Below are 15,289 nucleotides of genomic sequence, written 5' to 3'. Positions count from 1 at the left end.
CAATTTTGATTTGGATTAATATAATAGGGGCAACATCTTCCTTAGTCCAGGGATTTTCTCTTATTCAAAGTCTTTTGCAACTTGTAAAAGTATGCTCTGTAGCTTTGTACAACTTTTATTATTGGATTTTGAGCTTTCACTATGAAAAATGGGGATGAAGAGTTGTGATATATAGGGGTTTACAAAAGCCAAATCCCATGTTGTTGTTCCCAGTTCCACCTCAACAACAACCATAATGATGGAAAAGAGTGTGTCTTCCTTATCGACATGTATGTCTAATGTGTTAGCATAGAAGAAGAAAATTGAGTCTTTCAGGAAATGCTTGAAACATATGTCATTTATTTTCATGATTTATTGATCTCCTTGCTCAAGCAAGCTAGTTGAATGAGGCTACACAAACATGATTGACAAGATGCCCTTTTGAACAAAATGTCATTGTGTGGGGAGGATTAATTGGAGCTTGCCGAAGTTATGGCAATATAGAGCTAAGAGAAGACACAACAAAAGATCTTTTTGAAATAGAACAACATGATGCTACATCCTATGTCTTCCTATCACAAATTTATGCCACAACTAGCAGATGGGATGATGCAATGAAATTTAGGGAAAAAATGAAGGAAAGATGGTTGAGAAAGGAGGCATGATACGATAGGTTGAGAGTAACTCATTGAAGTTGAAAGAGGTAAGACAAGCCAAAAGAACTAAGAAATCTATGATAACATTCATATATATTAAGAAAAAAAACTCACCACATACAGTAACAAATGCATAGAGACTTGAACCTTCAAGCCATTACCACTATTGTAGCAACTTCTATTTAGAATGGTCAAATGAACCAATTGAAATCCTAAAATAGTTGTGCCAAATAAAAACATGGCAAGCTAGAAAGTTTGGAGATGGAAAAGGAAAAAACAAGTGAACTCTACCAAGGAAGAAAATTAAAAGAAACAAAATATTACAGTAAGATTAGAAATATTTGGGTGAGAATTTGTCAGCAAAGATTTGTAAAATTGATCAACAAGGTTGATAATTTGCCAGTGGAAATTTGTAAAAATTGAGCAAAGCTTCCACATATGGCATTGTCTATGCAGGGGCCAAAATGTACTTTTATTAATCAATTAAAAATATTCATATGAATGTTAATTTATTGTAAAATACAAACAAATTGGTTATGTAGGTGCATTTTGGGCCTCCATAGCCAAAACCTCCACATATAAGCCTATTGGCTTAACTAGAATACAACCACTATTTTTTTATTCAAATTTTAAATTGAAAAAAGGTTTAAATATATTATTTCTATTAAGATAGTAATAAATGAGCTAGATATTTCATGAAAAGCTTAATTATGTAATTATTGAGTTGGTAGATGGTCTTGGAACTTAAGCTTCTATTTTCAAGGAAGAAGAGGTCATCTGAAAAAGCATACAACTTACTACAAGATGATTTAGAATTTTCTCCACAAAAATAAGAGCACCTACATTTGGGACTACATATTTGAATAAATAAATATATGATGAGGCTAGAATTTGTGTATACAAAATTTATTTGTCTCATCTAAGAATTTAAATTCCAACCAAGAAAAAGATAAATTCCATCAAACAAAATTTTAAAAGAAAATCAAATCCATTAAATTCATTAAAATTTAATATTGTAAATTATATCCTTGTCTTATATCCTTCACCTGGGTCCGTATCCCTTAGTCTACATCTTGTATGTGGTTTTCTTTTATCTTTTGTTTGTTTTCCCAACCACTGTTTGGTGATGTGATCTGCTGGTTCTTTGCTTCTTGTTTTGTAAGTTTTTATTTCCATAAACCCTTATTGATCTTGCATTAGACATTAATAAACTTATCTATAAAATTAAATTCAGACTCCACCATTAAACAACTAAATTTCCATTAAATCTCATCTTAACAAGTGCCACATAGTGGCATGTATTTGCCATAAAGTTTATTAAATTATAGAAATAGTATATAAGCAGTAAAAATTTGATCAAAAGAATGATTATATAATATTAAAATAAAAATTTGAAACAATTAAATTAATATAGAAGTAATATATAAATATAAATATAAATATATAACTAGCGATTGCACATAAGGTTGCAATAAGGACGCCGAAGAAAATGTGTTATGTTATAATTTTGGTAAGAAATGATGATAAAAAAAAATTGATTGCATATATTCGAACAAAGATAAGTAAAAAAGCTTATGTAGCATACATATAGCTTTTAATGGACCCATTGAATTCATGGTGGTTATTGCTTAGTTCCTGATAAAGAGACTAATAACACATGCAAGAATCAAAACACATGTCCGAATCATTTGAAGGAAACACAGGTGATGTGTAAAGAAACATTTATATATTATCTTCCATATATTTTAAAGTGAAAAGTTTGATAATCTATTGCTCATTTTTTACTAAAAAAAATGAAATTTAGAAAGTCTGACCCTCAAACCATGAAAATTATGAGCAACATTGGTATAATGACATCAAAGATGACCTTGATATAAGAAAAAATTGAAATTTTGACTAATATGAAAACCATGATAACAAAAGGAAAGAAGATGACAGATTGAATTTTAAAAATGATGTCTAGTACAAATATTGGTTATATATTTTATATTAACATGGGGAAAATTGTTGAATGAAATGAAATTGGCAGCTCCGTATTTTCTTTGATTGAGAAAAAATCTAGTAGTCATGCGGATACAAGTCCTTGTACAATGAATCCCAAGGAATGGACTTGGAAATTAGATCCACCAACATGAGCAAAACAATGCATTTCTTCCCAGAAGAGCATTAGAAATGAATCATGATATTACACCAAAATTTAGAGCTCATATGGAATTCAATGTTGAATTAAAGATTCTTTCCCATCTATTTCAAGGATCCAATTCCTCTAGCTGAATACTACTCTTGAGAGGCACATATTCCTCAAATAATCTTAAAGATGAAGAGAAATTGTAGATTTATCAATGCTTTGATAATGCATGATAAAAAATTGTCTGGACAAGTAACATTAAACAAACAGCTACCACAGAGACCACAAAAATTATTCAGTAAATCCTCTAGAGGCTTCCCACTCCAAGAACAACCTTGTTGTCAAAAGCGCTATTAATATTTGCAAACATCACAAAATATTGGAACACCATGAAAAAAGAAATGAACCTCTTCCCCTAATCAAATCCTGCTCTTCTAAATAAAAGCCACCCCATGCTTATCTCTAACACAAAAATCACACTAACCAGGTGCCACAAAGTATTAATACAAACAGTAACATTGAACGTACATAAAAATAAAAGTAAATGCTCTAGAAGGTGCTTTACTCCATGAACATCCTCATTGCCAAAAGCACCATTAATCTTTACGAACACCACAAAACATAGAAACACTATGAGAAATGCAACGAGCCTCTTCCCACTATTCAAATCCCTGCTTTTCTGAGTAGAAGCCATCCCATGCTATCTCTAGTATAGAAATCACAACTACTTAGATGCCACAAAGCATTAATACAATAGTCATGAAAGTACCTCTAGCATAACGTCAAATTTTTTTTTGCCAATCCAGCCTACAAGAAAGGAGCAAGCGACATTGTGTCTAGGCTTTGGATGGACCTGTGGTGTATTATATATTGAATAGGAATACTAATAGAAAATTTGAGAGGGATTTTGATTTTGTGTTAGGTGTAAAATGTGCGAGTTCCAAAGATGAGTGGGTACAAGGCACGCATGGTAGTGTTGGTGTATTTGGCAAGCATTGCGGGTGTTGTAACTTCAATGGTAACTCATTGATAGATTCTCAGATATCAACATCCAGATATTATGGTTTCTGTTATCCTATAGTATTGTTAATTGAATCTGTAGAGAGGATGACTAAGTAGAAATCTCCCTTCTAATTTCACAAACCCCCCACTGTTTATTCCTTGGTCAACATGTAATGGGATTCGAGCAGGCGCGGTACAAAATTAGAATACACATGTCGAGATAGTGGGGCAGATAGACCTAAGACTACCATCACCACCGAATGGGTATCTTTTATCGCCTAATGTGATGCCTTTTGGATCGAAGAATGCTACGGGAAGAAAGAGAATGTGAATAGGAATCTATAACTGCAGAAGGAAATCATACATCTCCGATTAGAATGTGAATAGGAGTCTATCAAGAATCCCGTCTTCTAGTCAAAATGAAACATTTACCATTCAAAATATTCAACGATCATGATGACTTTGATCGTCTTGCCTTCCTCTTGTACGATATGAACTGTAGATTGGAAAACTGAGGTTGTAAACTTCAGTAAAGGGATGCCTTCGGTGTAAATATAACGAAGTATGAAAATAGATGAATTAGTGTGTGGAATAGGATTTGTAGAGAAAATACATTTAGAGTAAAATAGTTAATAATGAAACTTTAGAACTACAAGAGAGATAATTAATTTAAAAGAATCAAGTTTACATATGTTTTATGTTTTATATTGACCATCCTTGTATATTGTCTCCTGAAAATCCGTTCCCATAACACCCAAATATATTAGCCAATCACATTGCATTAAAGTAATTTTAATGAATTAAAAAATTAAAAATCTCACATATATACATTAGTAAAATGAAAAGTGACAATAAAAAATAAAAATACTTTCATCCGATTGGTTGAAAAGAAAAATATTAATCACTAATTAAGTACAACTAAAATACCAACATTAATTTTAAACTAAGAATACATATCTAACTAAAATCAAGATTCTTGAGAGTTTTTTCGCTCTGCTAGGGTTTTCTTGCTTCATGTGAACTTTCATTTTTTTTTGCGTACGGCCCTTCACTTGCACCCCCCTTCTGTCGGCACTTGTCATACCGCATTTACTGCAGGAGCTTTAGGTTAGGATATAATGGCTCCGACCAGCGGTAAACCAGTTGTTTCTAGTGTTCACGCTGCTGCTTCGGACTGCCATGGCGCCGCCACCGAACAAACGCCCGCGCAAGTTTGTCCCGAAGGTTTTCCACGAGGTAATCCTGATATTGTCCTTCCTTTGCAAGAATTTGATGCTGCATGTGACTGGTTAGAACAACATACCTTGATAGGGTATTTTGTTGGTCGGACTCCCCCTGAAGCTATGCTCAGAGAATGGGTCAACAAAAGTTGGACTCCTCATGGAGTCCACCTTGATGCTGTGCAAAACCTTACCAAAGGTTTTTTTTCTATTTCGCTTTGCTAACCCGTCGCAAGCAGATGCAGTTTTTACCAACGGCCTTGGTCTGTGCGTTCCTCTCTGCTTGTTTTTCAGAAATGGTCCCGAGACTTCTCTGTCTCGGATGATAAAAAGCTTAGGGTTCCTGTTTGGGTCGAATTCTCAGGTCTACCCTTGCCCTGCTGGCCTTTCATTGAGTCTATTGCCCAAGCCCTTGGCAAAGTTGTTACCAAGGAGCCAGAGAAATTTTTTAATGCTCGCCCTCAGTGGCGTGTTTGCATTGAAGTTGATCTTTCTAAAAATCTCAAGGATTTTGTGGAAATCCAGATTGGCGCCCAAACCTTTGCACAGAAGGTGCTTTACTTGAACCTACCTAACACCTGTTATAGGTGCCAGTCTGTGGAACACAAGATTAGGGATTTCCCTTTGGCTACGCCTAGGGTCAAACCCCCGCCTAAAGCGACGCCTGTCAAATAGGCGAAGGAAAAAAAGAAGAATGGGTTACTGTTGGGCGCAAAGGCAAGCCTGCCTTGAATCCTTTGGCCCCCAAGCCATCCTATGCGGCAGTTACCGCGATTCCTCCTGCTTCCACCAAAGTGGTAGCGCCTGCTAGCGTAGAGACGCCAGCGGCTTCTGTTGCACTTGTTCCGATTTCGCAAGTTTCAAACCCTGCTGGTTCGCAGGGGATTAAGGCGACCGCCAGGGCCTCATCCTTGGCTGGGGCTCGTTCTCCTCTTGCAGTCTCTTCCATAGTACCACTAGCAACAAGGCATTCTCGCAGTCCTCTTGGATGTGTGGAGATATCAAGGGCTAAATGACAGGCTGTAAGTCCAGAGGATTTCCCATCTGACTTCCACCCAGTTTCTACCTTTTTGCAGAATAGTTACTCCTCTCTAGAGGACGAGGATGATATGGAAGAGTTCATATGAACTTCCTCTCTTGGAATGTTTGAGGTCTTATAGACCTCCCCAGAAAATTCTATTCCGGGATACTCATCATAGACTTGGGAATTTAGATTTTCTTTGCCTGCAAGAAGTTAAGATTTCTGGTTTCATGCTTTCTGCTGCATGCCGCGTCATTTCGTAGGATAGCGTCATGTTTTTTTCTCAGTATGAAGCTAGCCGAGGTGGTGTAGTTACTCTCCTGTCACCTCGCCTTCATTCTGCTATTATTTCGCACGGTTCTGACCCCACACACTGTATTATTTGGATTTTGCTTTCCATTAACAATCATTCTTTTGGAGTCATTAATGTTTATGCCTCCAATGATGCTATGGAAAGGGCACAAATGTGGGTTTGGCTTGCTGACAACCTGACACCAGCTACTTGGTTCCTATGTGGGGACTTCAATATGGTTGAAGTGGCCTCTGACAAAGATGGCATTCTGCCTTTCCGTTGGATAGTTGGGGAAAGAGAAGCCCGGTATTACATGCGTCATAAATTGGGCCTTTTTGATCCCAATACTAGCCGCTGTCATGATAGTGGGGCCTGGCACACTTGGTCCAATTTTCGAGCCGATCCTGACCTCATATTGAAACGTCTTGATTGTGCTATGATCTCGGTGCAATCTTTTTTTTCCTTTTCTGAAGATCGTGATCTACCTGTCATTCCCTTGACAGATGTGACATTGTTAGACCACTATCCCATTTATTTTGGCATTGTTTGGCAAACAGTTGTCCCCAAAGTGGCCAAGTCTCAATTCTATCTCAACACGTCTGTGTTGTTGCATGCTTCCACCATCTCCCACATACGTGTCTGGAATTTGGAACCACGTCCACATTCCCATCGAGGTTGGATTCAATGGTGGAATGACGCCATTACCAGAACGACTCATTTTTTGCGCATCTATGGGTGTTAGCTGACAATTTTTAGAAAACGGTCTTATGAAGCCAACACCCTTGCCCTCAAAAAAGCCTCTGAAGTGCTCACCTTCAACCCCTTTGATGTGGATCTTCATATTCAGCTTGCCAAGCTTCGCCATGAAAAGAAAATTGCTGATAACTATGCTGCCCGAGGAGCTCAAATCAAAGCCCGTCTCCACTGGTTGGAGGTTGGTGACAAAGCCTCGAAGGAGTTCTTCCAGGCTCTCCGAGCCTGTCATACCAATGTTGGGATTAAAAAGATAAAACATGGAACTGATGTTCTTTACAGTCTACCTGACATCCTGCAAGCTTTTGTTCTTCACTATGAGAACGTTTTTGCTTCGCAGGGCCATTCGGTTGCTTAAGAGGAGGCTCTCAGAAAGTGTATTACTGTTACTCCAAACCGCCTCGTAGTTGAGCAACGCGCTTTCTGTGAGCAACTTCTTTCCCTCCGAGACCTTAAAGAGGCAGTTTACTCCATGGCAGATGACAAATCCCCTAGGTGTGATGGATTTTCTTGTGAATTTTACAAACATCTTTGGGAGCAAATTGGTCCTGATTTGCGCAAAGTCTATCTTGAAGCATACCATTCTAAAAGCTTAGGAGTGATCATAAATAAAGGCAATATTAAATTCATACCTAAAGCTGGTGATCCTAAGGACATTCTGCAACTAGAGGCCCATCACCCTCCTGAATGTGTTTTATAAGATCATTGCTAAGGCGCTCTATCTCAAAATCCACCATATGCTTCCTTTAATTATGCGGCCTGAACAAACTGGCTTCATCAAATCTAGGTATATTCTTGACAACATCATTGATGTCTGGGAAGGTATGGAATGGGCCCGTAAGTCCAAGCAGCATGCTATCTTTTTAAAGATAGATTTTGCTAAAGCCTATGATCGCATTGAATGGCCTTTCATTTTGGCTATGCTTCAGGCTCTGGATTTTGGTCCCAATTTCCTTCAGTCCATGGAGATGCTCTTTGGTGACGCTAATGCTTGCATCACCATCAATAATTCGCAATCTGAAGCTTTTGGACTTTTTCATTCCATCAGACAAGGTTGTTCGTTAGCTCCAATGCTTTATGTCCTTGCTGCTGAAGGTTTTGGTTATTTACTTGCTCACTCTGTGTCTTCAGGACTGGTCCGTGGCATTTCCTTGCCTGATTCTTCCTCCTAGTTAGTCAATGGGCATTTGGCTGATGATTCTTTTCTTACTCTTCTTGAAGATGAAGAGAACATAAAAAATGCTTTAAATTGTCTTGACACTTTTTGTCAAGCCTCTGGCTCTGCCATTCAATGGCATAAAACGCTCTGCTACCGACAGTCCTTTTTGCCAGCTCCACTTTGGCTCTGCCAATTCCAATGGAAATGGGTTACTCATGGAGAAATTTTTCGCTTTCTTGGCATTCCCTTTGCTTTCCAGGCTTCCCCTATGGAACTTTGGAATGCTGTGCTTACAAAGATTAGCAAAAAGCTTGATTATTGGATCACTAAGCCGCTTTCTCTTGCTGGTAAATTTCAGATTTGTTCTAAGATTTTGGCTGCCACTCATGTGTATTATTCTTCTTGTTGGGCTCCCTCCAAAGCTTCCTATCTCAAATTAGAACGTTTTCTCAGAGATTTTCTTTGGGTCTCTGGTTCTGACCATCATGGTTTTCACAGAGTTGCTTGGGATTTCTGTTGTCTCCCAAGGGAATCTGGGGGTCTCGGCCTGCTTTCCACTCGAAAGCAGGGCCTTGCCCTCTGTGCTAAATGGATTATCAAAGCTATTTCTGGAGATGAAGCTTGGAAAATTCTTGTCAGACATTGCATCTCTTGAGGCTTCCCTGCTAACAGACCGGCGTGGAAGGGGATTGGTTTTTAGACCCTTCTCACTATGCGTGAACTAGTGGTCATACAGGGCTCTTTTGTTATAAAGAGCATCTGGAAAGCCTGGGAAGCTGTTAAACCTTGGCTTCGTTGGACTGGTGATGAGTTTCGCAATGGGCTGTCCTTAAATCAACAGAACATTTGGTGGTCTCCACTGTTTTCCTTCCAGGGTATTCCTCTTGCCAAGACCCAAGGTGTTAGTGCTCTGCATTTCTTTAAACATGGCATCCGCACTACCAAGGACATTTTTTCAAGAGTCACTATGAATTTTAGGTCATGGGAGGATATGCAAGTTCAATACCGCCTTGTTCATGCCGATCGCCAGACTTATGACCTTCTGTTGTCTTCCATCCCTGTGCACTTACTTCATAAAGTGGGGATTCAGTCTGTTCGTCCTTGGTGGTATGATTGGAAGTGGTTTCTTGCCACTCCATTTACCAATTATAAGCCCAATATGGGATACAGATGGCTTTCGCCCCACCTTCCGATGGTGGACACGCTTAATCAACGGCGACATTTGCATTCTTCGCTTTCTCAATGGAGAAAACGGTTCGACACCATTTGGAGTGCCATTACTGAACCTAAGATTGCTCACTTTGCTTGGTGCCTTGCCTTCCAAGGTCTTCCCTTGGGGCCTCGGCTCAAGCACATTGGGGTTCTTGATCCCAGATGCCCTTTCTGTGGCCAACCTGAGTCCTTTTTGCATACTTTTTGATTTTGCAAGCGTGCTCAGAATTATTGGCACTGGATTCATGATTTTTTCAAGCCTTTCAAGCCCGAACCTTTTTCATGGCACATGATCCTACTGGGTGATTCCCCCAGATTTCCTCGAAAGTTTTTCCAGATTTGGCATACTTTCAGGATGGAAATTTTGTTTTCTCTATGGAAAGATACGAATGTAGTTTTATTCACTCACAGTTTTTTGGATGTTAACATTGCAATGTACACTAAGGCATGCATTTATGCAGATACAGGTGCAAGCTAATAAAGTTGCCCTGGAGGTTGCCCACTTACAGGAATTGTTAAATCACTAGGGCAATGCTCCTTGTACCATTGCCAGAGTGCCTCCGGATGCCTCGGCTGATGCCTCCTCGTCTCGCGGTCGCCGTTCACACACGCCGCGCTCCCAAGGTCCCCGCCACCGCTCTCCCAGTGGTGGTCATGGCGGGTGGCGGCATCGCTCTGCTTCCCCACCGCGTGGTGGTTCTGGCTGGTCCCCGACTCCTCCCTCTGGGCGGGCTTCTGGTCGGTCTCCTGCTCCTCCCCCTGGACGGGCGCACTCTGGCAAGTTTCCTCGGCTGGCTTTGGCAATTTCTCCTCCGTTGCCAAACAAGAAGGATGCAGAGACTGCAACTACCCCAGATCCTGCAGATGCTGCTAATGGCTGGACTGTTCCTAGTCCGCCTCACAATCCCACTGATGCGTGTGTTTTCCTGATAAAGATGATCCTCCTCCCTCTGCTGGTATTGCCTTGGCAGCTTGAGGTTGTTTACAATTTTTTTTTTTGATGAATAGTTTATAGTTTTTGGCTGCGGCCATGTTGTTTATTCCGGCTTCGACCGATTGAACTCATTCGCGAGGTGATCCTGTATCCCCCGACCTTTTTTTGTGAATTGTAATCTTAGTAAATTTATTAATTGAAAATGACTATTCATAAAAAAAAAACTAACATCAATTTTAAACTAAGAATACATATAGACATGGTGCAAGCTTGGTACCTCCAGAAGATTTTGTCCGACTATCTTGGGAATCGTAATTCTATTATCATCGTCATATAATTTGGTGAGTTCATCGGCATGTATGCCCTTTCCACACTAGTTTTCGGGCTTCCATGGAGCAAACCGAGCAAATTAACTGTCTTCACAAAGCTCATATATTCTATCCTTCCTTGAATTAACCCTAAGTTCTAACCCTAACCCGTTTCCTCAATATTTATGCAAAGACGAGATATATTTGGCAAGGCGGAAGACTGAAAGCAGAGCAAGAGAAGTCATGATCAAGAAGGCGAAGAAAGACATGCTGACTGATGCCGCAGCCTGTGCACAAAAACTCTAGAAACCTCTCCCATTGCAAAGGGAAGGCCATATCTTATTATAATCATTTCTCACAAGCTCTTATGCAGTCATTCCGGCAGATGTGCTCGACAGAAGTAGTTATGCAATTACTTGTACCAGATCTAAATCTCAGAAAGCTGGAAAATGCGATTCAGGTACATCAAAATTTGGGGAAAAGTTAATAACGGCACATAAGTTGTTCTCTGTTTTTAGCTCCCAAATTTGGGGAAAAGATTAACGCCCCATATATAAGTAAAGAAGAATGCAATCTGATTATTTATTTTTAGGGCAAATCTTCAATGTAAGGAGGGGCATTTACTCTGCGGCCTTTGAAAGGAGGGTTATAGAAAGTGAACAAACAATAGGGCTGCAGAGAATCAGAGATAAAGCTTACCTGGTCGGTTATGAAGTTGAAATACAGAATGAGTTCCTCTAGTGCCAGCACTTGCCCGGTTTCCATACGATACAGCTCAGGAATAAGTTGAATTGTGGAAAATCCGCAGGCTAACATGCTCGCTGACAACAGGTACCTTTACCACAGTAATCTATTAGAGTCATTTCTATAAGCTGTTTGGAATTTAAGTACCCTGAACCTTTAATTTTATATTTGTTCGAGGACAGGAAACAGAATTGCAGTCTAGGGCATCCATTTTTGTCATTTAATTTTTTTAACTACTTTAAAATTAGCTTCAAGCAACAAATTCATGAAAAACTTAATGTAAGATAAAAAATAATATGATTACTAAGATCATTGCCAATCAAATATGTGATTATTTATCCATTTCATTGGAATACATTTACAAGACCATCTTGAACATCAAACTGTTCAACATTAGTTGATTATTTATGTACCGATCACCAATGTTATGATTTTTAATAATTTGTTTATTAAATTGAGTGAAATTGCATTAAAAATTGATATGATTCATTTTTTAGTAATAAAATTTTCATTTTTTTAAACATTAAAACTTGAAGGAACTAAAACTGAAAAAAAGAATCATATTTCTCAGATTTCTACAATCTATTAGTATTTTTTGTTTTTTAAGATATGATTGTATGATCAATTTTTATCATCAATATGAAATGATGGTAACAATTGTTCACACAATCAAATCTAGAAAACAAACAAATAAAAAATTCAGATTGTAAAAGACCAAAGAAAAGAAAAAGAGAAACATATAAATGATGAAAGAATCTTAAACAAATAAATCTAATGTTTTTTTTAAAAGCAATCTTAAATATAATATTACCACTTTTCAGAACTATTGTTGTTATGTCTATTTAATGTTTAAACAAAATCTATTGGCAAATTATAAGTAACATACAAGTCACTACCCAGCAACCTGACCTTCAGTGGATGCTTTGTCAATCCCAGTAAAAAACATGGCTTCAGAGTGTTCGAAGTTTTGGATTAATATAATATTACCACTTTTCAGAACTATTGTTGTTATGTCTTTTTAATGTTTAAACAAAATCTATTGGCAAATTATAAGTAACATACAAGTCACTACCCAGCAACCTGACCTTCAGTGGATGCTTTGTCAATCCCAGTAAAAAACATGGCTTCAGAGTGTTCGAAGTTTTGGATTAATATACTTTCTACTTGTACTCCTGATAATCTAGATTGCATCTTACATTGCAATCAAATATTGTTCTTAAAAAGTATAATGTTGCTCTACTTTACAGTTTACACCGTAGTATATAACTACACAGAATACAAACACATCTAAGCGTCCTCAAACATTTTTACTCTCTGAAATTTATAGGCTAATAGAAGCAGCTGCATCTACAACTAAACAAAATTGATGATGAAGTCTACATAATTTTTTTCATAGAAGTCATGAGACAGGCGTTCTTACCAGGTCTAATACATACACATCTGGAACAAATTCCATTTTTTAAAGTGTTGGAATATAACTTTTCAACAGTTTGTTACAATTGTAATTTTAGACTTATAGATGTTATTGGAGTTCGATAAAAGTCAAATAATAAATGTAAATCTGTCTCAGTTAACTGTTAAAGAGTCTTCAGTAAGTTAATTATATCTAGTTTGTTGTGATTTCTACTAACATAGTTCTAAGATCTTTTTGAAGTTGGGTGAATCTTTATGGTAGTATTCTTCAATAATGAACAATAAACTGCAAGTTCTTCTTTTCTGGAAATTTGCTTCTGTTTTTGTATTTCTTTTCTACCACAAGCTCTCTCTATTATATAGAGAGACCAATTCAAGTCAGAGAAAAACTTACTTGAATGCATTAAAGCAAGTGAACTTGAGTTGGACTTGGGAAAGAATATTGGGTACCCTGGTACTCTTGAAATCAGAGGCAATGAGAATAAATGCCAGGAAAAGCAGAAGAATCACCATTACTCTAAGAACAACCTCCACAAAGCTACTGCAAAGGGTTCTGCTTTTGGTTGTCTCCTGTTTTTGTGTCTCCCTGCTGGTGGGAGAAGTTGAATCAACTGGAAGAGGAGAATCAAATAGGTTTATAGATGCTCCATATTCATTATTCATATTGAGATTCTGCATATAAAATGTTTCTTCACCTTGCTCTTCTCTGGTGGCCTGCAATTCTTCAAAGAGATGATCAAAATTAGGGTTGGTAGGATTATTGGAAGGCTCTACTTATGCAGATGCAGAGAAAGAAGCACTATTTCCCCAAGGTTGAGTGCTCCTTCCTTCCATGGCAGTGCCCTCTCTCTTCTTGTTCTTCCCATTCTCCTTTGCTAATGTTGTTCTCCTTTCTTTTTGTGCTTTTGGAGGGAACAACTCTTTATGAGCCGTCTGTTTACTTTGTTTTAATTCTCGTAGAAAACAGGGGCAAAGTAAATTTCTTCTGTGATTGCTCAGGATTCCACTTCCACCTTTTCACTTTCGGTCCTCTGAGCAGCTTTTCATTACCATCCTCTAGTCTGCTATTTCTTTTGTATTGTGGGATATCCCGTTTACACTTTCCTCCAATGCAGAATTCTACTTTCTAGAAAAGAAAAGAAGCCTTGCTATTGAAGTTTTGGAAAGCTCCCTAATCATTTGCAGAATTATAGATAAGAGGTTATCCTTGTTTTGATTTTTCAAGATGCACTCAAGAATCTTCACTTTTAATCTTTTCTTTAATAGTTATCTTCTCTTTAAGTTTTTATTTCAATTAGATTTCAGTCTCAGGTAGATCATTATTTTGTTTTTGTTTCGGCCAGTGGTAGTCCTTTTCAGAAGTTTGAGATTTTGTTTTTATAATCATTTAAAAGTGGATTTCTTTTAACTTTTCAATTGAATCAATCATACAATGTTTATGTTCTTTTTACTAATTCAGAATTTTAATGATATATTATAGAATATGATCTGAAATATTGTTTCTTTCAGATAAACATAACCAAAATCCAAAAAAATTCAAATATTATAACCTATCAAAAATTTCTTCCAAAATTTTTAGTGTCAAATTGACTTTTACCCATTTATCCAATATATTGATTGTAAAGAGATGCCAATTTCACTATTCCAAATGTGATCATATAAAACATTGTTAATTTCTTTTAGCTTTTTTCTTCTAAGATTATTAAAAAATCTAAAAATTAATTTTGTATAAAAACGTAAAATATAAAAGCAATCTTAAATCAACCAATTTTTTAATTTTTAACTTTCCAGATTTTTATCAATGACCAAAAGTCCTATTGCATTTCGCTGCAATCTCATAGCTCACACACTGAAATCATAGGCCTTACGATTTGGAAAAGATGTTCTACCAGTACTTCCATGTCATATTTACCTTTTAGAAAACCATTGTAAAAGTATAACCTGGTTTGTAAACCTAACCAAAGCTTGGCAGCTAACACCCAATTACACAATTTAAGATATAATGGTAACTCTCTGAAGTCTGCGGCATCAAACGAATACTTAATTTTACATATTTGGTTGAGTACACACGTCACTAAGGCATCTTTTTTGTCAAATTGTGGTCAACAAAGATCATTGAAGTGGATTGAGGTTAATATGTAAACATGATTCACAAGCATTTGGAAACAATTAGGGGAAAAGTAGGAACAAGGAATATGGAGAAGAGAGAATGAGAGTGAAGAGTATAAGAATACGAGGAACAATTTCGATGCTATCAAATGGTTAAGGCGTAATATATGTTTGGTAGATCCTTAAGAGTAGCGGAATGTAATTCAAGGGATTTTTAATTAATAAAAGATAGTTTTGATGTGTGCTTAAGTTTTTTATTATGCAATCTCTAGATTCGTTTTATTTTGCTACATAGTTTATGGTTCTTAGTTGGATATTCCATCAATGAATATATTAAAAGTGTTATCAAATGTAAGTTA

General features: G+C 37.3%; 1 protein-coding gene and 1 long non-coding RNA gene across 2 annotated transcripts; one reads left to right on the top strand and one right to left on the bottom strand.

Annotated features, from left to right (window-relative positions):
• The first annotated feature begins 10,639 nt into the window (after window positions 1-10,639).
• Window positions 10,640-14,051, top strand: LOC149550392 (uncharacterized). The gene is made up of 2 exons (XR_016354199.1): window positions 10,640-11,124; window positions 11,257-14,051. It is a non-coding gene; the product is annotated as an uncharacterized LOC149550392 (long non-coding RNA).
• Window positions 11,285-13,499, bottom strand: LOC149550393 (uncharacterized). The gene is made up of 3 exons (XM_089794468.1): window positions 13,216-13,499; window positions 11,364-11,499; window positions 11,285-11,296 (listed from the first exon to the last, which is right to left on the bottom strand). The coding sequence occupies exons 1-3, from the start codon at window positions 13,497-13,499 to the stop codon at window positions 11,285-11,287; spliced, it is 432 nt and encodes a 143-aa protein (XP_089650594.1).
• Window positions 14,052-15,289: the final 1,238 nt, after the last annotated feature.

Source organism: Cupressus sempervirens, chromosome 7 (genome assembly GCF_028749045.1).
Source record: "Cupressus sempervirens isolate cs-2001-9-10 chromosome 7, ASM2874904v1, whole genome shotgun sequence".
Taxonomy (NCBI): domain Eukaryota; kingdom Viridiplantae; phylum Streptophyta; class Pinopsida; order Cupressales; family Cupressaceae; genus Cupressus; species Cupressus sempervirens.
This window is presented reverse-complemented; position numbering and strand designations above follow the sequence as displayed.

Coding starts and splice junctions, on each gene's coding strand:
- LOC149550393 (XM_089794468.1), bottom strand. CDS start 13,499: ATGCAGAATCTCAATATGAATAATGAATATGGAGCATCTATAAACCTA. Junction 11,500..13,215: donor ACTTGCTTTAATGCATTCAA/GTAAGTTTTTCT, acceptor ACTGTGGTAAAG/GTACCTGTTGTCAGCGAGCA.